The sequence below is a fragment of the Camelus ferus genome, chromosome 24, assembly GCF_009834535.1.
Source record: "Camelus ferus isolate YT-003-E chromosome 24, BCGSAC_Cfer_1.0, whole genome shotgun sequence".
In the NCBI taxonomy this organism is placed as follows: Eukaryota; Metazoa; Chordata; class Mammalia; order Artiodactyla; family Camelidae; genus Camelus; species Camelus ferus.
Genome location: NC_045719.1, coordinates 4,165,116 through 4,189,828, shown reverse-complemented (window position 1 = coordinate 4,189,828; position 24,713 = coordinate 4,165,116). Strand labels below are relative to the sequence as shown.

Sequence of the window (24,713 nt, the reverse complement as noted above, 5' to 3'; positions counted from 1 at the left end):
CTCAAAAGCAGTTTACGGCTGTAACCAACAAATATGCTCAGAAGCTCTGCCGTAAGATTTACAAAGTGTCAAGCACAGAGGTGGCCCCCGCTGCCCGGTCCTCGCTCCTGTACAGGCCGGTCCCTCAGCCCCTTCCCCGGCCGCACCCCCGCCGCACGCAGGACACTCTGCTTCAGTGTGCGCCCCCCTCTGTCCTGACATGGATTTCCACTGCGGACATGAAATCACACGCTGCAGGCTACCCAGCAGGTGTTTCAGGTTCAGTCGCAGATCGCCGCAATAAAGCTGGGTACTGCAATAAACGGAGTCACATCAATTTTCTGGTTTCCCAGTGCATATAAAACTTGTGTTTGCACTATATTGTCGTCTATTAAGTGTACAACAGAATCCTAACGCCTTCCTCCTGCCCCTGCTGTCACCGCTTCATTCACTTAATTTATCTGTAAGGACACATACACATACAGATGTGATATATTAAATGGAATACAGCGTTGCTATTACTATTCGAACAAACGTCATCTGTTAGATCAATTAAAAATGAGAAAAGGCAAGTTTTGATTTCTCTTCGCTTACTCCTTCTTCCATGTCCTTCCTTCCTTGTAGAGCAGAGCTTCTACCGAGGTTTTCCTTCTCTCTGAAGAGTTTCTTCTAACATCTCTTGCGAGGCAGGTGTCCTGGCAATGAATTCCCTCAGTTGTCGTTTGTCTGAGAAAGTCTTTATTTCCCTTCCCTCCAGAGGGCTGACTCTGCAGGGGGCAGAACTCCATGCTGGTGTTTTTATTCACGCACCACTCCTCTTTCTTGCGTGGTTTCAGAGAAGTCAGAGGGGATTCTTAGCTTGGTCTCTCTGTTTGTAAAGGATTTTTTTTTTTTCGCTCTGGCATCCTTCAGGACTTTTTTTCATCTTTGATATTCTGTAGTGAAAATGCCTAGACACAGCTTTTTGGGCATTTATCCTGCTTGGTGTTCTCTGTGCTTCCTGGATCTGTGGTTTGCTGTTCAACATTAATTTGGGAAAATTCTCAGTCCAATTGTTTCAAATACGCCTTCTGTTCCTTCTCTCTTTCCTCTCCTTCTGGTGCTCCCATCACTCCTCCTGTGGTTGTCCCACAGCCCTCGGGTCACTCTAGTTTTTTTCTTTGTTCTTTTCACTTCCCAGTTCTGGAGATTTCTACTGAGATATCCTCCAGCCCAGAGACTCTTCCCTTAGCAAGGTCCGGCCCCAGCAGGCCCATCAAAGGCATCCTGCACTCCTGTTGCCCTGCTTTTGTAATCTCTGGTACTACTTTTTGGTTCTTAGGCCTCCCATCTCTCGGTTTCCGCTGCCCAGCTGTTTTGGCACGTGGTCTACTTTATCCAGTAGGACCTCTGACATATTAACAACGATTGTTTTAAATTTCTAATCTGATAATTCTAACATCCCAGTCATGGCTGGTTCTGATGTTTGCTCATCTCTTCAAATTGTGGTTTTTGCCTTTTGGTGTACCTATTTTTTCATACTCAGCCATACGTATCAGATAAAAGAAACTGCTGTAAACAGGCCTTAACTACTGTGGTGGTGAGGGGCAGCAGGGAGGGCCGCAGCCTGCAGTCCTGTGATCTCATCTCATCTCATCTTTCAGAGCCCAAGCCCCTGGACAGTGAACGTCACCACGTTCCTCAGCTTTGTTCCCTTCCTCAGGTGAGTCAGGATGGCCAGACCTGGCTGGAGTTGGGTGTCCCCTGCCTCCAAGTTCTGATACGCCCCAGTAGGTTAGGCTCTGGTTAGCTAGTCTCCCCTGCAGGCCGGCCTTGGTAAGGACAGCATGAGGATAGTTCAGAATGGTTCCTTTCCCTCCCCCATGCACACACGGCTAGAGATGGACACAGGGAGGCAGTGTGGGAGCCAGACGCACAAGTGACCAGCTCAGGAAAGGTCAGAGGCAGTGTCCCCTGAGGCCCCTGTGAGCGGTTGGTATGGCACAGCCACAGGGCTGAGAAGCCACAGGGTGATCAGAAAGGGGACCCCAGATTCTCTGGTAAAGCAGAGGCCCTGTCATCTGCTGAGGGAGAGGACGGAACAAGACAGAATGGCCCGTCAGACAGCAAATTGGAAACCAAACTGGCAAAGGCGCTGTTTTTCCCGTGGAGGTCTTGGTCAGGGGACGGAAGTCTGGAGAGGGTCCAGTGCCTACAGACACGGCCTAAGGAAAAAGCCAGCCCTCCCGGCTCTGCAGGGGGAGCCCTAGGGAGGGAGGGTGGGCAGGGGCGGGGTCTGGGCGAGGCTGCAGAGCGGGAACCAGCAGGGGTTGCCAAACAGATGGAAGACCCTGCTCGCAGACTGATTTCAGACTTGAAAACCTTACAGACAGAGCCACAGGCATGATGCCACAGGCCAGGGCAGAGCGATGGGGGCCGGGAGCAGGGAGCAGGGACAGGACACGCTGGGAACATTGGCATCAACAGTTCTGCCTTCTGTGCTCCAACCTGGGTCACCCACGACAGGGTGGAAAAGTCATCTGTTCAGAAAACTGATATTACTGTCTATTCACACTCAGAGCAAACGCCTGTGGGACCCCGATGCTTATTTTTAGCAAATACATTAGAGGTATCATTTTTTAAATGGTTTATTTAGTCTCTTTACCAAAAAACAAAAACCTTGTATTTCACTCCATTACTCAGTTCAAAGGTTTTTTATCTAAAAAGTCAAATCGTAATAGATGAAGATCTTGGCTCTATTTCAACATTAATATCTACATCGACTAGGTTTCATTTCCATACTGATCGTGTTCATGCCCTACAAAGTACACTGGGTCATTCAAATAAACGTACATGGTTTCTAAGGAACAAGGCGACTGAGCTCAACACTGCTATGAATTTACAATTCTGCATCACTTGCTCACATTTACATGTACTGGCCGCTGTGAAACAGGTAATCCAGCCAGTTGGCTGCAGGAGCCTTCTCCTCTTTTCATGTCGAACTGAGTAATTAGCTCAACCCAATGAGTGCATTCTGAAAACAGGTTAAATTTCCAGAGAAAATAAATAATATTCAAGCCAGTGAATAACTTTCAAGTGACAGAGGAGAATGAATGTTTGTAATTAACACGTTTGCTCACATTTTCTGACATTTTTGTTTGTAACTCAATATCAAAAATCTAAATTATTTCTGCTGGAAATTTATTAGTTGCCCACAGGGCTCCTGGTACAGAAAAAAATTTTTCACAGCTTGGCTTTTGCCCTCTAATAAAACTTTGCACGCCACATAGCTTAACATAACGTGAACTAAAGCGTCACACTGGGGTCTCCTTTTCAGAACCTGTGGGTGAAGGTGAGGCAGGGTGCGCAGGCGGGTCACGCTCCCAGCATGTGGAGTGCTCGTGAACGCACTTTAAACCCTGTCCGATCAGCACAGACTCGCCGGACAGCGCCTGACGCCTGCTCTTTGGCGGCAAGCACACCAGGAAAGAACGAAGACAAAGCAGCCCTCCCACCTTGGCCGGAGCCTACAGGGCTCGCTGCCCTGCTCTGGGGACTGAGGAGAGAAGGCATGCACCCCACTCAGTGTCCTCCCGTTGAGCTTTCCAAAATTAAGTCACAGAGATGAAAAAAGATTTGTGCCTATTCAAATCCCTCCCACTGGAAAAAATCCAAGAAATTCTGCAGTTTTACCTTTTAAGAATTTTAGGCAACAGTTAAGAGTTAAATTCCCAACACACAGTGAGCAGCTTCACACTTTACTGAAACTCAGGAGCACACCCGCCCACGCTGCCACCGCAACAAGTAAATACCCCGTAACTCACGTAAGGAAACTGACTCTGAGGTTATCTAAACAAGCCCGGTCCCCTCGAGGGGGTGGGAGATGGTCGCAGCAGCCCACTCACCTCTAAAAACTGGACTAAATGCCATATTTGGGACAGAAAGCCACATCGTAGGCTGCTGAGTGCCACCATAGTCATCTTTGCCATTTCTTTAAAAACTTTTTTTTCAGTTAAGTGACAGCTATGGCATCATAGTTATTACCAGTTTAAGAGCAAGCACGGTGGGAAGTGGCCCATTTAATCAATTACAGTCCACATGCTGTACAGCCTGAATAATGGTGCATCCCAATCACACCAGCAAAACAGAGCATCTAACAGGAAGGTTTCTATTTCTCCACTCTACGTGCTCCTGATCTTAGCTTGGAACCACCAAGTTGGAGAGCCCTGAAGGACCAGTAAGGAAGACAGAGGCCCCCAGACGAGAAATCTGCAGTAAAGGTACAGCGGACACAGGCAACCAGGACAACTATGAGGAACCCCAATCACCCCCGGCACTAGGTGGGCAGGTGAGCGGAGCCCTCACCACCGAAGCAGAGAGCAGCTCCTCCCAATATGGGGCGGTGGGAGCACCGCCATCCTTGCAGAACAGACCCACGTGGAATCCAAGTTCCGCTTCTTGCTGGCCAAGCGACCTTGGGTGTGATGCCTTTGAAGTCCTCACTGCAGAATGGAGGGAAGGATGCCAAACCTCCCCAAGTGCAGGGTTTCCTAGCTGTAAGCTGTCACGTCTGAAGGCGCTGGGACAGAGCAGGTACCAGCAATGGGGGGTCGTGGACGATAATATCATCGTGAAGATGGGGGAAAAAAAGGACTCTTTAGAAGTGACAGTGACATGAGGTTGGGAATACAGTGCATCAGGAGACCGTGGTCTGAGGTTCAGTCCATCAGCCACCAATGCCTGTTCAGGCAACGGAGAGCAAGCCCACCTGAGCTGTGTGAGAGGCTCCCGGCCGCAGTGGTGGGGGTCCAGGGAGGGAGGGCAGGTTCTCATCAGGTCTCAGACCCCCCGTCCCCAGGATGTGCGGAAGCCCTGGGACCCGAGCACTCGGAGATGGGGCGTCTAACCCTCTCCCCTGGCTGGGGGCTGGGTCACTCACGTGCACAACGCTGGGTAAAGCTGAGCTAACGGATCTGCCAGGGCTCTCTGTCCGGCGGTAAGTGACACACGTGGCCAGAAGCCCCTGCAGCGGGTGCCGTGACAGGACCCGTCTGGGGCAGACACCCTGGGATGAGTCAACCTCTCCTACCTCTCAGACTGCTGCAGAAACAGACACACCCGCGCATGCAGACAGCAAATCAGAAAAGCCTCAGCGACACTTCTGCAGTTGAAAAATGGCTGAAATTTATTTTTGTTATGAAAACATTACTTTAGGGATAAAATATTTGGTTGCTGAGGAGAAAACATTTTTAAAATCCCACACAATCCCGCTCCTTCTCAGTTGAGTTTCTGCAGATGCCTACTGCTTATCTGACTGGACTTATTAGCTATTCCGTAAAGCCCGCTTTCCCTGCGCTAGAAAAACAGAATGGAGTTTTAAAGAACGCGTTGCAAACCACCCCACAGCGGACAGCACGACCATACGCGCTGGTGGACACTGACGGCCAGCAGACCAGAGGCCGCGCGGGCCTCCTCCTCGCCCCAGCAGGCGGCCCAGCTGGCCTCCTCCTCCAGCCCACGCGCCCCTCTGCCGCGCCCTCACTCCCCTCCGGCTCCGCCACACGTTTCTCCGTATCTGCTCCCCAGACACATGGTGACCAAGACACGCCCAGAGCACACAGCGTGGGGTCAGCATCACTGGTGACTGCAGTGATGGCTACTCCCCACCCCGCCCCCTCCAAGGGCAAGACTTACCCAACCCGTCCTAACCTGGAGACCCACTTCAAAACCCAGGAACTCAGCAGTACTCTCAGTATATACATTACATACTCTAATCTTTACTGAAATTTCGAGTCTTTTGCCCTATTTCTGCTCCTTGTGTCATATTCTGACCACTGGCTGTGAAGTGAGTATTTTTAAAGAAATGAGTAACTGTGGGTCTAAAAACACTAGTTTCTATTGTGTTTTTGTCTCATGTGTCCCTTGGTCTGCTTCTCCCTTTCAGCCACTTGCTTTGAGCTTCAGTAAATTCAGAGCCACTCCAAAGAGTCCAAACTTTAATATTCGACAAATCAGTAAAAACTGAAAGGAGACCACCATGTGTTGTAAGAAGTATTAAATGAAGGTCCCTCGTCCTTCTCAGCGGACAGGACACCTAAGTGACTGAGGAGTCTGCTGGTCCCCGCAGCCCTGGAGGGTGACTGTTAACCTGCAGACAGAGCCTGTCAGTCTGGTAAAAGCAGCCCCTGTTCTGTGGACCTTCCCAGCTCTAAAGACATGTTCTAGGATCCAAAATCTCTTCAACAGGCTTGTGCTATTTGCCAGTAATGTTAAAGACAGCAGAAACCTGACCGCCAGAGCCAAGCTGACAGGGAAGACGCCAGGGAGAAGGACGGATGATCTCAAATCCAGTGCGGGATTGTCTGGCTCCTGGGGCAGCTGCTCGGCCCCCCACGCCCGAGAGAGGGCTTTCCCAGGTGCAGGTGGACTGGCCACCAAATGCCCCAGGGATGTACCGGCCATGACCGCAGCCACTCCACACATGGCTATGTCATTCAAATTAATTAAACTTAAATATAATTAAAACTTCAGTTCCTCAGCCACACCCACCACAGTTCCAGCGCACAACAGGCCCACCGGGTGAGGCCACCTCACTGAAGACAGCAGACAGAATCTTCCACCATCACAGAAAGTTCCACTGGACGGCGCTACCCTGGATGACGTGCTTCCTGTGCAGAGCCCAGCGGCAGCGAATACAGATGCAATTTCCCACGCAGACAAGGGGACAGTGTGGTCCTGAAAGAGGTCCACTGAGCCCTATCGCCAAGAGACAGTAGGAGCAGCGGACTGGATTCAGCCAGGCTCCCCACAGCCCTAAGCAGAGGGGGAATCTGAAGGCTAAGCGGCGCACCCTGGAGACACGGGGGACCTCTATGGCCTTATTCTTGAATAAATGAAGTTTCTGGATACAACTGAAATGGAAACATGACAATGAGCCTCAGCAGAAGGGGTCACTGGTCAGCACCAAACTGGCTCATCGGTGGTGACGGACGAATTATGATGAATGATCAGAGCAAAGCCTGTCCCTGAGCTCTCACTGCCACACTCGGCCTCAAGGCAGTCAAGGAGCTTCAGCCCCTGGCGGGAGTGCCGGCAGAGGGAACAGCAACCCTGCAGGGGCAATGCCTCGGAAGGAACCTCACAGCAGCAAGCGTGGGGAAGGAGCCTCCGAGAGCAGAGGCCTGGCTGTGAGGCTCCCGAGGGCAGCACAGAGCACGTGGTGCACACGGCCTGTTCCTTCAGGAACCACGGATGCAAGTGAGAAGCGCTCAGTGTGGAGCCCAGAGGATGAGAGGATCCACAGGTAGCCTGTGCATCACAAGGTGGGACCATCTGGGGTGGGGGCTGTATGCACTGAGTTCGGCCAGGCTAGCACCCTGACGGAGCAACACTTGGGCCCAGGCTGTCCGAGGAAACTGCCTCCATGTCTGGGATGCAGGGAGATCAAACTGGGTTTCCGGAAGGAGGAGCTTAAGCCACGTGAAGGGAGCCGTCCCCAAAAAGCAACACTTCGTGCGGCTGGCCGTCTTGGACACTGAAGCTACATTTACTTTGAGAGGATGAGGTTATTATCACTAGCAACCATCACTGTTCAGAAGTCCAATCGCTCATTATCCATTACGTACCCAGCACCCCCGCAGCCCCGCTGTCTGCCATGTGCCATTAGCATAATGGCCCCATAATGGCTCTGCTCCGCTGACAGTTATCGCTGCCGTGACTCACTGTGTCAATATTCCCGGGAAAACGCGTCGTATACAATGAAATAACGCATGATTTCAGTTATTCAAACGTTCTATCATTCTCAGCCATGTTACAGCTGCCACATTGCCTATTAAAAGTGTATTAGTAGTAAAAGAAGCTTCAATTAAAATCCAATGTTCCATGTGGTATTATGAATACTCTATTATGGGGAATTATGGAGAGGACATTGAGTTAATGCCAAGAGGTAATGCACATTTGTTTCGATAAGGAATAAGTAATTCTTAATAACTAATTTACTGCCAGTAAACAACCTATCGGTGCATTTTTACTCACAACCTTCACGCATTCATTTATTCATCCATTCATTCAGCAAGCGTTTATTTGGCCACCAGGAAATGTCAAGGACCATTCCACAGGCACAGGGACATGGAGAGGACTTGTGTGATCAAGAGAGAAAAGTGCTTTCTCCGTGAGTTTACATTCCAGTCACAAAACAGACGATAAAGAAAAACACAGGGCTGTGTAATCTAAGGTCAGGGAACTAAGTTCGTGTAAGGGAGGAATGAACACTTTAAAGGAGCAGGGGTGCTCCCCCCAGCACAGCAGGCAGAAACCCTGCATGTGTTCAGACACGTACGGGAGGCAGATGGGCCATGGGCCTGGGGCATCTCACTCTGCATCCTTCTGCCCTCCCCGTGAGTGAGAGGCATGGACGGCCCTGAGAGGAGGAGGAGGGTGTGGGCAGATGGGACAGGGAAAGAGCCTCGTTGGGGGACAGGAATGGGACCTGATGGGGAATTGGAGGATGGAGCAGAATCACCAGAACAGGCTCAGGGTCTCTGGACACCCGTGGAGACAAATTCAGTCAGACCCCTCGGAGGGGTTCTCTGTCCTCTCCAGCCACAGGCTTCAACCTGCCCTTACTAAGAAGTTTGTAAACAGGAGACTGTTAGAGAATGGGGAACAAGCCCCCTTCCCGGGGCAGTGGGCCACAACAGAGGGCCACTCAGAGCAGGAGAAGAGGAAGCAAGTGCCAGCCTCGCAGCACTGGTGCCAGACATGCCAGCAACATCTGCTTGCCTGGAGGTTCTTGATGCAGAACTTCGGCACATTCACATAGAACTGAGCGAAATCCACGTATTAGAAAAGCGTGTCTACTGCCTTCGCAAAGCAAATCTTTGCTGAAAACAACAGGGAAATGGAATTCCTCAATTTCCCTGGTTCTATCGTGCCCACCCCTCACCCCACCCTGTACACAGTTCAACAATTATAAAATCCAGATGCTTCCATCCATGTGGAAGAACTCTGCCAAGAGCTGGTAGTCGAAGCCCATCACTCGATAGTTGTCACTGCCCACGTGGGTTCTGAGTACGGTTAGGTCCCCAAGAAAGAAATGAACGTGTGCTCTCAGAGGCTTGAGAGAGGCCAGCGTGGGCCCACTCATGTCAGGTAGAGCTCAACACTGCTTTCACTTGGACGAGAATTGTTAAAACTAAGCCCAAAGTCACTAGCCAAATCCCAGTATTTTCCTAAAGTTTACAGCTCTCTCTAAGGTGATAAAGCATGGAAGAAGACAGGCCAGGGAGGGGGGTCAGTCGAGGGTAGTCACGCAGGATCTAGCTGGCACATTAAGTGTTGATTCCCTTTTACCTAAATGCTTGTGTTCCGGTCCACGTTTCTGGCTCACTTTAGCATCTCTGCACAGCGTGGACTGGCAGGGTCTCGGCGGGGTGCAGAGAGCCCAGCTGGAAGGGAACTGTCGTGGTCCATGTGAGAGGTGATGTCAACTTTCATTAGGGAGGCTGTCATGGAGATGAAGAGAGGTAAAGAGACCAGGGACAGAGTGCCGGGAGTGAGAATCTACAGAGCATGGTGGCTGACTGCACGTGGCTGTTCTGAGACGGGCCGACATTAGGAATGACTCCCAGGGGTCTGGATTGAGCACCTGGTGGGTAAGCTGCCTTTATGAAGTTGCAGATGCCTAGGGACCAAACAGGTTTTGGTCTTGTGTGTTGAGAAGTTCAGTCCAGGACACATTAACGTTGACACATTAAAAACACTATCAAGTTACAGTTAAATATCTGGAGCTCTGAGGAGCAGGCTTCTGTTAAAATGCAGGTTCTGACCCAGCGGGTCTGCGGAGGGGCCCGAGCCTCCATTCCTAACGTGCTCCCAGGTGACGGTGACCCTGCAATCTGCGGCTGCAGAGACACCTCCTCTGCACCAGACCCTGGAAATGCCACGGCCAGTTCTGCCCTGGCACCAGGAGACTGACCACTTCCAGCTGTGCTGTTTCCAGTGTGTGCTGGCCTGCGTCCCAGACCATCGCCCTGCTCACGGTGGCTGTCGCCCGGCCCAGACCACACCTCTGGACCCCACTTCGGTTCAAGGATCCTGAAACACCAATCTATCCTCCGAGTTTACAGGATCTACACCTGTTCTTTCTCTATCAAATGCCCCCTCGGGGTTAGGGGAAGACAGTCCCCCTGAAGGCAGCCTGGCCCCGCTGTCCCCATGGCCCCAGGCTGGTTCTGCCAAGGAAGCAAGGACACATACACCCAAGAGTGAGGCCCAGGATAGGAGGTAGAGGGAATAAGCCTCTACGAAGTAGACAGAGAAAAAGAACAGCCGTCCCAACTGCTTGAGCTGCAGACCCCTGACCCCTGTTACCACTGCTGAGCCCCGGAGCTGGTGCGGACATGCCACTCTCCACGACGCCTCTGCTCCCAGGGCCAAACACAGACCTCGTCTGGCCAGCCCGCCCGAGTGGCTTTTAATTAAAATACATACATATGCGTGTGTGCAAATACATACCTACACACATGCACACACGCACACAACTGAAGACAAATTAAACCTGAAGACTCCTTTGTCTCTACCTGATAGTAAATAAAGGCATTTGGTGTTTGGAAATGCAAATAAAACAAGGCATGTCATATACTTTCTCTAAGAAAAGGAAAACTGTTCTGGAGAAGCCACCTGCCCGCGGCACCTCTGCTCTTGATGCTCGCTGCATCTGCAATGCGCTTTCACAGCACTTGACGGACCATGCCACGTACCCTACACGGAACTGTGATTTAACTTACCTCCCAACTAGGTTGTGAGGGCAGGTTCCAAGCCGGAACCTCATCCCAGGGACCCCAGCTCCCAGAGTGGTCTCTTCTACCTTGGGGTGCTCAGTCAATAAAAGCTGTTGATTGCACAGTGGGCCTCACCTCTCCTGTTTTTAACACGTATCTTAACTTCACCAAATACCACTGCGGTAGGGAGGGTAATAGTTCTCAACAATGTCCACATCTTAACCCCTAAAACCCGGGAAAATGCTACCTTACATGGCAAGAGGGACTTGGCAGATGTAAGATAAGGAATTTGAGATGGCAGGGACTACCCCAGGTCGCCCTGCGGGCCCAGGGTAACCACAATGGTCCCTATTCGTGGGAGGCAGACCTGTCAGACAGAGGCTGGAAGAGGCTACACTCTGACCTTAAATATGGAGAAAAGGACCACAAGCAAGGAGTGGAAGCAGCTCCGGAAACTGGACAAGGCCAGGAAGAGGGTTCTCCCCCGGAGCTTCCCGGAGGAAGACGGCCTTGCTGAAACCTTGGTTCCAGCCTGTGACGCGGAGAAGTGCACCGTGATACATCTGTGTTATTTTAAAGTGTGGCGTCACGTGTTACAGTAGGCGATGGGACACTCACACAACTCCTTTCCGGAAGTGCATGAACCTGAGTCAGAGTCTACCCACTCCCTCCCCACAGAAGAGTCTCCTTTCCCTGAGTCTGTGGCCCTTTCCTGTATCACAAGAAATGACACATTTTGCAACACGGGGGAAAATGTATTCACAGTCTTGCCTCATCAGTTTATTCTGGGGTGTTTGCGCCCACTTATTTATTTTTAATAGATATTCTTCCGGTGGTAAAAATAGAGTGCCCGCAGAGCAGGCTGTGAGAAACAGAGACGCTGCTCGGCATAATGAGCTCAGCAGTGCTGCTGGTAAGGGCGCTGGGGACGTCCAGACCACAGCTGGCTGGGGGCGGGGCAGGGGGAGCACTCCTACTCCAGAGAAGAGTGCAGAACAGGAGCATCTCGTCTGAAGCTCAGACGGGCCCCCATGCTCTCCCGTTTGCTGCGAAGGCAGGTGAAGTGACAGGCTTCAGAACAGAAGGCCTTTTCCTAACTTGGTCAAAGGTGCATTAACCCCTGAAACACAAACATCACCCTGGATTTCTGCACACAGGTCCGTGCACAGGGCAGGCTGAGCGCTCCTCAGACACTCAAAGAACCACATGAGCCTAAAACAAGGGTTCAGACAACTGGTGCTATGACGCCGTCCTCACTTATTTATGAGTTTCCACACACTGTTCTGCATGGGAACTGAGGAATGTTCTATTTCCAGTCTGCTGAGCTCATGACTAAGCCGACGCCTCTGGCGCAAGAATCCCATGGCAGGATCTCACTAGATCTCCGGGTGGGGCTGCTGAGACCGGCTGGGGAGGTGGCCCAGGGGTCCTGGAAACCCCGCAGGCCTCCACGCAGTGCTGTGGGGCCAGTTTCTGTCCTGGATACACCGACTTTCATAAAGGTGTTCAAGCTAACACTCGACTCACAGTTCTTGGAGAACACAACTCCAGTGACAGAGAGGCCGCTCCGTGAAGGAACACATCTGAAAATCAGACTGGACAGACGGACGGTTCCTAGAACCCACCGATACCGGGATGTGCCTTCCTCTCAGGTCTAGAAGCTGCTGATTCCGTGCAAGGTCTAATCTCTTCTATCTACTGCACTTTACTGAGCATCTAAAGCACACCTAAAACTAGATTCAAAATCAAACACAGATCCTAGTTTGGTTCAAAAATCAAATATCTGAAAAAATAAGACAAAGATAGAAAACTGCTGATACTTAAGGGAACAACTTCATCAGTCCACTCGTAGTCTCTTCAGTGCAGTGTATCTGTTCAGACAGGAGTCAGCAAATCATAGCCCAGGGGCCAAACAGGGCCCCACCACCTGCTTTTGTGCATACCAGTAGCTAAAATGGTTTCTACATTTTTAAATGGCTGAAAAAAAGTCAAAAGAAGACTATTTCAAGACATATGAAATTACCTGGAATTCAAACTGCAGTGTCCACGAATAAAGCTGACAGGGACCCGCCACACTCACCCACTTACACACAGTTTAAGGCTGTGTTTGTGCTAAGCCACAGAGCCAGCGGGGCGCCAGAGGCATGGCCCCCAAAGGCTGCGTCAGTCTCTTGCCTCTTACAGAGAAAGATGCTGCCCTGAAGGTTAAGAGTTCGGGCTGTTGACCCGGGCCACCTGGTCCCCACCGGCTCTCCCTCCTCGGAGCCGCGGAACCTGGGGCGAGTAGCTGAAGGCGTCTGTCTGCGCGGCTGCTGTGTGGACTGGGAGAGGAAGGAAACGCAAGTCAGCAAACAGCCGCGTGGCCCCGCCCCGCGCCAGCCATCAGGGACGTTACTACTGCTGTTCGCTGTGACCTGATCGCACTGACGCACCTTTCCCAGGTGGAGCCTCCTACCGGCCTCACCTTTCCTGGAAATCATGGTGGACAGTAATTTATAGTTTCACCTACTCTGAAAATTATCTTTTCATTAATTGGTCATAATATTTTTGAAAACTGCCCCAGTCTCCTTCCCAAATGAAGACAGTCACCAATCACTGCGGCACCGTAATGGCCATTAATTAGAAGCTTAGTTCAAAGGACAGTCATTTTTAATGTTAGTATCTTGTTCTAACCTCATACTTCAAAACCATTTTCAAAAATGCATCTGGGTTGGAGACCCTGGCAAGTGAGATGACATATTCCAGAGTCTGTTCCCTCTTTGACAGATAATTAAACCAAGACACACAGGGGTCAAGCAACTTTCTCAAAGCGCTCACGACCCTTAATTAAAGTGAACGCTCACCGACTTGGATTTGGGCTTTTGCTTTGCATGAATCTACCTGCAGTTTTCCTCTTTTTCCAGACAAAAGCTTTGAACTTAGTGATCTGACCTAAAATTCAAAATAAGTCTCACACACAGACAACTTACCATGCCCATTTCTCTTGTCACGGTGCTCTTACTTCATTTAGAAATGCCACAAATACATCCAGTTAATGCATTAAATATGAAAAGACTTGCTGAAGAGACTCAATTTATTAATGATTCAGTAGAACTTTCTAAGGCATCTATTTGGAGTTCATTTATAATTCATTTCACAGCTTAGCTGCGGTTCCCACAGGGCAAATATTTATCAAATATTACTCTAAGTCCTCCCTTTACATTTATTTGTGGAAGAAAACATTTTTTTCCCAAATAAAGGCTAAACTTCCTAAAAACATCCATCAGTCTATTGTAATTTAATGTGCAATTCCTGATAAGGTGACAGTAATGGCTTTCAGATATAACAGAGGACGCTGTACAGCCAGACAAAAGAATAATTATTAAACATGATAGCTGGCTATAAATTGAACAAGATACACACTGAGTACATCATAAATATTTATTAGAGAGTAACCATGGTAATTAATAAACACGGTCATCAACACAAGGGGGAAACAGCATCTTAAAACCTCACCGTTAGAAGAAAAACTTCACAGCGCACCCACCAATGGACCACGCAGAACCAGATGAGTATTTCCAGTATGAGAATGAGAACATCTGGCTGACTAGCACCAGCGAGGAGAACACTGTGAATCAGGCTGCCACCGCCCTACTCCCCGACCCTGGCAACTGAGAGGCTCTGGTTCCAACGGCTTATCCCAGCTGCAGGGTAAGCGTTCAGATGAGAGCGCACTGGTCTGGAGTCAGAAATATCTCAGCGTGAACCCTGCTCTTGCACAACTAGTGGCGAAGCCTTGGTCAAATTAAGTTCTCCACGTCAACTGTAAAGAAGAAACAACACCCACCTAGAAGAGCTGTTGTAAAACCAGACTGACTGTGGTGACGCTTCCACGACGCACACAACACCCAGCCACACTGCACATCTGAGACTGATACAGTGCTGTGTGTCCACTATGTCTCAATACAAAGTCATGCTGTTGAGCACAGGGAGCTACGTTCAATTCCTTGTGGTAACTTATGAAAAAGAATACGAAAATGGCTGTATGTGTGTTCATGTATGACTGAAGCACTATGCTGCACACCAGAAACTGACACAGCGTTGTAAACTGACTGTACTTCAATAAAAATAGATACATACAAAAATAATGAATATCAAAAAATAAAAATTAAAAAGAAATTAAAGAGATGTTGTGAAGATAAAGACGCAGTGAGAGCATACTAACTGGCTGTCTGGAACAGCGCGCACGCTCAGTGCCGGGCCTTCTTACTCCGCCCGCACTGCGGCCTGCCTTCTGAGGCCGACACCCCCCCCCCCCACTGCTGTTACTGCTGTGAGCACAGCCACCACTCAGCCACCATCACCGCAGCCCCCTCCTCCTGGCCAACACATCGTGAGCGGTCACATGCAAGAACTCAGGCTTTCAGACCTAAACACGTAAGCCCACTAGGATGGCTAGAAGTTTAAAAATAGATAGAACAGACAATAGTGAATGTTAGTGAGGATTTGGAGAAACTGGAACCTTTGCACCCTGTTGAGAATGTAAACTGGTGCAGCCACTTTGGAGAGCAATGTTAAACAACAAATTACCACGTGACCCAGCAACTCCACTCCCAGATATAGACCTAAGAGAAATGAAAACACATGTCCACTCAAAAGTGCACCAAAATGTTCACAGCAGCATTATTTAAAACAGCCCAAAAGCAGAAGCAACTCAAAAGTCTATCAGTTATGGACAAATAAAACGTGATACATTCACATGATGGGAAGAAACAGGAATAAAGTACCGATACATGCTACAACATGAGCGAAACCTTCAAAACACGGTGGTAAGTGAAAGAAGCCAGACACGACAGTCACGTGCCGCCATTCCACGTACGCGAAACGTTCAGAACAGGCAAATCCATGGACACAGAAAGCGGATTTCTGGCTAAGTGGAGGTGCAACATGAACAGTGATTCTTAATGTACACGAGCTTTCCTCCTGGGGGGTGAGAACGTTATAAATGTAGGTGGTGGTGAAGGTCGCACAATCCTGGGAACATATGCAAAACCAGTACAGCTTATGGTGCGTGAATTATAGCTCAAAAAAGCTGTTTGTTTATAAAAATAGTTAGTCAAGTCCACAAGGGCAACTACAGATTTGGGGGAGAGGCAGGAAGGAAGACAGTCAGTCTTTGCTGGTCCCGCGGTGCCCTGCCCGGGAACGCCGGGACCCCACAAACCTCCAGGCAGGACACGCAGCATGGGCTCAGCGCAGAAGGCAAAGGAGTCTGGGGGTACCACTGCGCTGGGCTCCTCACCCTGGACGTCTGCTCCCCTCCATGAAGTGCAGCGTTCATGACAAAAAGTGGAACATGAGAGCAGAAGTAGGAAGACTTCAAGCTGCAGAGTTGGAAACCTCTGACTGCAAGCCAGGGCTTAAAACCTGGCTCTCCCATGTACTGACTTGTTACCTTGGAACAACTGCTTAACCTCTCTGGGCTTCGGGTCCCTCACCTGTAATGTGGCTGTAACAGCACCTTCTGTCACGCGGCTGCTGTGAGGACACACTAATGCGTGTAAAGCCCTGAGAAGAGTGTCAGACAGAAGCTGAGTGCTGTCCTCACCGTTACCACCACCAGGAAGATGGTTCTCCATGTCCAGCAGGCAAACCCAGGCGAGCCGCACAGCGCGGGTGCGCCCGTGGGCATCCCCGGGGTCCCCTCAGGCTCCCTGCTCAGTTCCTCACAGAGCAGCCCTGGGCTGCTTCCGCCCCTCTCCTGGGGACAGTCACTTCCCCGAGGCCCCTGCACAGGCACAGAACACCAAGGCCCCGGGAGGGCAGCACAGGCTTCTGCACAAACGCCACGGCCGCGGGAGCCCGGGAAAGAGTCGGAGAGCAACTAGGAGAGGAGCTGAGGTCGAGGGGAGGGTGCTGTTTGACCGACATAACCGTCTCACACATCCAAACAGGACGATGCAGAGCACACGCGATGCCACTCACCCCTTCATTCGTTCACACACGTACAAAGCATCTATTACGTGCCAGTGATAAAGATCTTCTGTAAAAGACACTGACTTCAAAAGAGAAAACTACAGAAGAGTATGATCAACACACTGAGGAAGGACAGCAGACTGCACTGGGCAAAGGTCGGTGAGTTCAACTCGATGCTGCTGTACGTATCTCACAAACCACAGGAAAATCATCTGACGACTATAATGCTAAACAACGCCGGCTGCACTATTAAGACTGAGCCTTTCCTACAAACGCAGTAATTTCATAATGGAAGTTAAACAAGAACCCAAGGAAACCTGATGCTTATTTTCAACACTGACATACTACTGAATTTGTGAAGTAATTACGATACCCAAAAATCATTCCCACAGAAAGTGCCGTAAGAGTGAACAATAAAAAGCTACAAGTAAGAACTTAGGCAATACGCTCAAAATTAAATTTAAAATAAACCATTAACAGTAATATATGTGGGATAAAATACCTACACCATACTATTCCAGAACAGTGTTTAGCACAGTTGCTGTTTTCATTTGTCAGGAGAATAAAGGGCGTTGCCAACATTGGGTCTTGATAACTTACCGCCAAGCAAAACACTCACCTCTATGTTTACCGCGATATATGCACTGATTATTTCCTATCAGATGAATTAGAAGTTGTTTTCAAGTGAGGCAAAGAGCAAGTAAGATTTCTTTTAAATTATATGAAATTGTATATCAAACTTAAATACATCTTCCGTAATAATGCCTACAAATATCCCTTGACTTCAGTCTTTTCATTAAGTTGAAAATAAACTGTGCCTGGGTAGAAAATGATTCCTGAACTTCCATATACTGTGGAAGATTTACTGGATTCCACAGATACTTCCAGCTCTCTGTATAAAAAACTGAAAAGCTTTCATTTACGGATAATTTAATTTCAAAGATGTGTATATTTAAAAAAAAACAGATGTCACAAGGATAGTACACAAATTGTGCATAAAATTTTCACTGCAGAATCTAACCTTTTGTTTGAATAGCAGAGAATAAGGACTTAATTGCTCTAGCTAAGGTGTTTAATGACAACTGTTTCAAGAAAAATCTGACAGTACCAACAAAAAGAAGCTTAAAAAAAAAAGAACCAAAATTTATAAAGTGTAAGCAGCAAATCTGAACACGGATGCATTAGAAGCCCTCTGAAAATCAGGCGTGCCTGCAGACTCCCCTTCCACACACACGCCAGCTGGACAGCTCTCTACTGGAGACCCGCAACTGGAAGTGAGGTCCGTCCAATTCTGACTCTCCTACTGAGATAAGAAACCAGAGCCTCTGAAGTCAGCCTCACAGCAAATGCAGCAAAAACGCCAAGATGATATCGTGCTAATCAGAACGTGTACCTTTATTCTTTGGTCATCGACATCCACAATCGTAGCAACACGGATTAACCGGGGGTTTCGTTTATCCACAACTTCAAGTTTCATATTCGGGAGAAAACCATGGGGCAACCGCTGTAACGTCACGAAAGCAGCCAAGTCAAGAGATATCCAACAATTCAGACAAGCGACTAAAGTTTTCTGAAATGTTACTGTTCCAATTTTACACCATATCTTTAATACAACTAGAATTTAGTTTTCAGAACACACAGAGCTTCATGCATATTATTTTATCCAGTTTCATAAAAACCTGTAAGAAGAATATTACGGTAATTTTCAAGACAGCTAAAAGATAAAGACAGATTAAATCATAAATTCATTAATGATCACAAGGTTCAAAAAAGGATCTCAGTCTACTTTGTCTATTGGTTTAGTTGTTTTTATTTTTTTCTTAATAAATTAAGAAATTGTTGACTATTATCACTGCCCAGCTTTGGAGTGCATGACAGAGGAGGCAAAATTAACAAATAATTACAAAGGATAAACATGATCCTTTATGTCTAAATTTCAAAACACATAAAAGCTGTCATAATTATAATAGATAAGCTGTTTTAAAATCATAGCACAATGTAATTTAAAGCCATGACCTGTGTTTTTGTTGCTCCATCTATAACATAAGCATGCTAAACTGTATTGATTTAAGGTTTCTTCCAAGTTTTAAAATGCAGGGACCAGAAGTCTGGAAAGACAGACGCTCAGGAAACATTTAGGAAAATGCAGTGGGGGGAAGATGGACTGGGATTTACCCAATCATTGAAACTAAGGAAACTTATCAAACATCAATCAAAAGACAACTATGACGGTGTTTAAGGGGAGGCGAAAAGTCTCACTCTGAGAGCTGCTGCACACCCAAGTGTTCAGTTGACTTTCTTGAAAATGAAAGTGTACTGACTTTCTCAAGTCTAGAAATGGCAGAAGGAAAATAAAACGTTTGATAGCACATGACTTATAAAACAATCACACCTTTCTCCAGTCCTGGGTCTGTTCCTCTCCGGGTTTTGTGGAAGCATATTTTCTTTCTAAAATTCACTATTATGTCTACTAAATGGGAGGATACTGATCAAAATTAGGTCTCTGTTCCTTGAAAATGTTTCTCTTCCCCCAACGGCCATTGTGCTAACAAAAGTTAACTGTATCACATTGCAGATGCCAAAGACGGACAGCTTGAGAGGAACTCATAATAACCCTGTGACAGAGCCTGGTGGGGAGGTGCCTTTTAAACTATATCTTTTCACAATTTTATTTTCCTGTAGAATTTTCTTGACATAAAGTAAGAAAGTAAATGAAACCACAAGCAGCCAGCATTTTTGCTCATGGAATTTCCACAATTCTTAAAATTCTCTCTAGCACCCTGCAACTTCTAACCCCTCTTCATTTGATGATGCCTAGTCCTCTAAATCCAACCTATTATAACCAACTGTCTTAAAGAATGAAATAGCACTTTGTTTTGAACTCCTGATCTTCAGAAAACTTTCAGTAAATGAAGTCACACTGTAAGTTCTGACAGAAGGTGAGTCAGGGAGCCCGGAGGACACAGAGCTGAAAGGGAACCGAGCCTGCAAACCCCTGGTGCAGAACTTAAGTGTCTCCAGCTCTGCTATCAGTGCACCCTCTTTTACAAAATAATTTACACTTGGTTTAATCCTTGAATAAATTTATAAGTGTAAATCTGAACTTTACAAATCGGTGTTCTAACAAATCACCCACAGCCATGTTCTCTCAAAATGGGTGAAACGGTAACACACAGGCGCTGCATACAAACCGCCCGTTTTATTATGACATCACGGGCAGTCTAACGGGCCCGGAGACGGAAAGCTCAGCGCTCCCACTCAGTGGACCAAGAGACCCGGAAACCCAGGGCTCAGTCTTCAGAGGCTGATGGGGTTTCAACAGCACCCCAAAGAGGAAAATCGTCATCCACATTTGTGTGTAGGAACAACAGTGAGTCCCCTCCTTTGCATTTTTAACTAAAAGCAATGAAAATGACTCTTGAATTTAAAAGGAAAAAAAACTAAAATAACTTTAAATTGCCAAATGAAGGCACAATTCCACACAAACAGGCACTGTTTAAAAGTTGGGAGTGTCTACAGATACAAACTTACCATTTTAAAAACTCTGGCAGGAACTGCGTAAGTTTGAGTAGCTTCCAGATATTCTGTCCAGGAAAATTTTTCTGGATCAGGATAACCTGAAAAAAAACATAAATATCAAAAGATTAGTCACTGCTATCTTGATTCCCATACACTAGAAGACATCAGATGATAAAAACCCCCGCTATTAACTGAATGCTCACTATTTAACAGCCCTTTTAAGAACTTCACATACACTCCCTGACATAGGTCTACGACAGCCTGAGGGCGGTTTGCCCTGCTAAGACACGAGCACACTCTCACTGGTTCGTGCACTCCCTCCACAAGGTAAAGCAGGTTGACCAAGGTCGAACGGCGGTGTGAGTGCACGGCAGAGCCAGCTCAAGCCCAGAAGGGCTCGTTGGATGTTTGAAAAAACTCATAATCACTGTCTGACCTCAAATCATGAACTGACAGTCTCTCCAATGACTCTGCATATATTAGGGTTTTATTCTCATAATCACATGTTTGTAATTACAGTTTCCAAGTCTGCTATTTATCACTGCAATTTAAAAATATGCATTGGTATAACATGGTATAAAGCACTCTTTATGTTTACAAAATTTGTCTAATTGGGTTTCTTGTTTCTCTTTATGTTTGTGTTATTTTATTCCTCATTACATTTGCCAGAGGTGGGCTGTCTATATTGTGTTGTTCTCGTTTTCCTTTCAAGAAATGAGTACTCATATTTATCCATCACATCTACTGTTTTCTTTTGTCTTTTCTAATTATTTTGTTTGCTGCTTTTATTCTTATCACTTCTTTCCTCATGCTTCCCTTAGGTTTGTTTTATACTTGCAAACTGAATTGTAAACATACTTAATTTATTTTCATATAAAAAATCATATAAGCATTTAAGACTATGAACTTCCCATTGCTGTCCCTGAATAGTGCTTTAGCTATTTGGGCAAACTTTTAGGAAATATTTATCTTTCTTATTTTTACTTTCTAAAAGAATTATAATCTTTCATTGCCACCTTGATTAAATCATTGGCCAAATATTTAAGAGATATCCTAAGTGGTTAATTTTTGCAGTTGTTTAAAACATTAATAACAATAGCTAGTTTACTACATGATCATCTCAGAATGTCACATGGTCTGTACAATGCCTGCTTGGGGAACTTAAACTAAGATTTCTTTTTGGTGCAACATAGGATGTGTTTAAAAAATTTTTAACTATGTACATATACACAGAGATGTATTTTAAGATCTCACTATGCATTTATTCAATCTAAATAGCTATATTATTCAAAAACCTGTTTATTTTTTATTTAAGCAAAAAGCCTGAAGCAATATGCTAAAATCTCTAAAATAACTTTTTCTGTAGAGTTTTTCAGTATTTCTCATAATTTTTTCTTCACATTTAAATGTTTTGCCAAAATAAAATGCATTAAAGAAAGATATACAAATCAAGTGGACAGACTGAAAAATTTGCCTACACTTTTCCACATAACCAGGAGGCAGGACACCCCCATCCCCAGCCTGCCCCCTTTTGGTCACTGCTGCTCTCCTCAAAGGGAGCTGCCTGTCCTGCCTTCTGCAGAGACCAGCTCTTCTCCTTCTGGTTTCTCTCTGTATAAATGGAATCGTACAGCACTGGCTCATCTGCAGTCCTCGGCTTCTGCTCAGCATTCTAGCTGTGAGGTTCTTGCAGACCTCTGCGTGCAGACCTTTCATTTTCAGTGCTGCATAGTATTCCGTGAGGGGAGGATGCCACAATCTACCCATTCTACTGGTGATGGTCATTTGAGTAGCTCTGATTTGGGGACTGGTACAGACAGTGCTGTTATGAACATTCTAGCACAGTTTTTGCAGAGACCAGAAGTACACATTTCTGTTGGAATGTATCCAGGAGTAAAACTGCTGGATCTTGAGGTATTTTGTGTCACATGCTGATGTTACAACATTTAGCATATGAAAGCATATGTGACATTCACTATTAATTGCACTTCTTACTTCATATTAATAGAGAAAATTTACCTTTTGGACACACTGATAGCCTCCTGCCTCAAATTCTTCTTTTTACTAAAAGTTAAATGGTATGCCATTCTGCTATTTTCTGTTTATTTATGTTTGTCTGATAAAATTTTACCCAGCTTTTGTACTCCTCTCAGCCTGGCCCTGAGCCCTGCCAGGCTCAGGGCAGAAGCACAGTAACGGGGGAAGGGACAGGGACAGACCCCCTCACACAGTGGTGGGCCAACACAGCGACAGAAGCTTCCCACAGGTTTAAATTCTACTTGAAAGTACTAATGAGCGTTAACTGCCATCCCCCAGTTTTCAGTCACAGCTTCTTTGCGTATGTTTTCATTGCACTCTGCTCTCTTGTTGGTACCGTGACGAAATGGCTGCCCACCTGAATTTCCACTTTATATATCACTAAATCGAGTGGGCCACTTCTAGGGTTCACTGAAGGCCACCACACAGGGTCAGCCCCCTGCAACACCACAAGAGGAGACCCTTTTGTGACTCTGTTGAGTCCCTCCTAAAGACAAGTAATCATACTATGGATGAACGTTTTAAATAATTGAACTTCTTGACTTAATTGTTCATCCTACTTTCCCTTAGTACTCTTGAGCAGCCTTAGGTACTCGAACAGAAATAAAAACATTTAAAAAGAGTGGTTGAGTTTAACGAAAACAGACAGAAAATTCCTCAACAAAATACTAGCAAACCAAGTGCAGCAACATGTAAGAAAAAAATATATTTATACACACACACATACACAGAATTGTGAGATTAACCCCAGGAAGACAAGACTGGTTCGGCATATGGAAAGCAATAAATATAATAAAACCATATTAACAGAATAAGGGACCACCCTTTCATGATAAAGCAAACTAGGAATAGAAGAGAACTTTCTCAATCTGATAAAAGACCCCCACAAAAATCCCACAGTAAATGTCATGTCTAATGTGGAAAGACTGAGCGTTCCCTAAGGTCAGGAACAAGAAAAGGATGTTCAGTCCTGTTCTGTCCCACAATGCACGCGAAGCACTATCCAGAGGACTTCGGGGAGAAAGAAAAGACGCTTAGCCTGAAGAGAAGAAGTAGAAGTATCTCTACTTAGAGATGACAGAATCTTGCACATAGAAAACCCTAAGGAACACACACCTTAGAGCTAATAAATGAATTCAGGATATAAGATCATTGTACAAAAATCAACTGTATTCCTACATAATAGCAGTGAATAACCCAAAGATGAAAGTAAGAAAACAGTTCCATTTACAGCACAAAAAAGAACAGACCAGACAAGGACATGATAAGAAAACTACAGACCAATTTCCCTTACGAATACAGATACAAAACCCCATAATGCAACAGTAGCAAACCGAACTCAATAGCTCGTTGAGTGAAACAAAGGGAAAAAAAACTCCCAGATGATCTTCTCAATAGATTGAGAAAAAGCACTGGACAAAATCCAACACTCTTTCACAATAAAAACATTCAGAAAACTAGGAGTAAAGGGGCGCTTTCTCAACATGATACAGGGAACTTATGAAAACCATACAGCTAACATCATACTCAATAATGGGAGACTGAAACCTTTCCACCATAATATTAGGAAAAAGACAAGAATGCCCACTTTTACCACTACATTCAACATAGTACTGAAGTCCTAGCCAGAACAAGAGGCAAGAAACAAGGTTAAAGGCTTGGTATCTATTAGCTAATGTAACATGACAAGAAAAGGAAATAAAAGGTATACTGACTGGGAAAAAAGAAAGAAAACTTTGATAAATAAATTGTGGTATATCCATACAACGGGATAGTATTCAGTCATAAAAAGGAATGAACTATGTATACCTGCTACAGCTTGGGTGAACCTCTAAAACATAATAGTAAGTGAAAGAAGCCAGGCACAAAAGATCACATATTGCATGATTCTTTTAACATAATATATCCAGAACAGGCAAATCTCCAGAATAGACAAATCCATGGAAAGCAGATTAGAGGTTACCAGGGATTGGTGTCAGGGAGTGGGTGGTGGGTATACTTAATAAGTGTAGGATGTTTTCATGGAGTGACAGGAAAGTTTTAAAATTAAAGAGAACTGGTGGCTGCAGAACATGAACACACTACCACTGAACTGTCACTTTAAAATGGTTCATTGTATGTTATATGAATTGCACTTCAATTAAAAAAAGAATAGAATACTTAGGAACAAATTTAATAATGAGCAAGACTTACAGACTGAAAACCATAAGATATTTAAAAATTAAAGAAGACCTAAATAAATGGAAGGATGTCCTGTATTCTCAGGCTAGAAAACTTAGTATTTTTAAGATGGCAGCACTCCCAAGGTTGAGCTACAGATCAATCCCTATCAAAGTCCAAGCTGGCTTTTTTAGAGGAAGGGCAGAAATTGTCAAGCTAACTCTAAAATTCATAGGGAAACGCAAGTGCCTCAGAGCAGCCAAAACAATCTTGAAAGAACAGATTCCAGAGTGAAAGGCTCTT

At 46.3% G+C, this 24,713-nt stretch overlaps 1 protein-coding gene across 1 annotated transcript in view; it reads right to left on the bottom strand.

Moving 5' to 3' along the window:
- The window catches only part of L3MBTL4 (L3MBTL histone methyl-lysine binding protein 4), a 206,273-nt gene that overhangs the window by 122,557 nt on the left and 59,003 nt on the right, over positions 1–24,713 (bottom strand). The window contains 2 exon segments of the mRNA XM_032467410.1: positions 18,088–18,198; positions 20,226–20,311. Coding sequence (XP_032323301.1) covers positions 18,088–18,198; positions 20,226–20,311 — 197 coding nt within the window.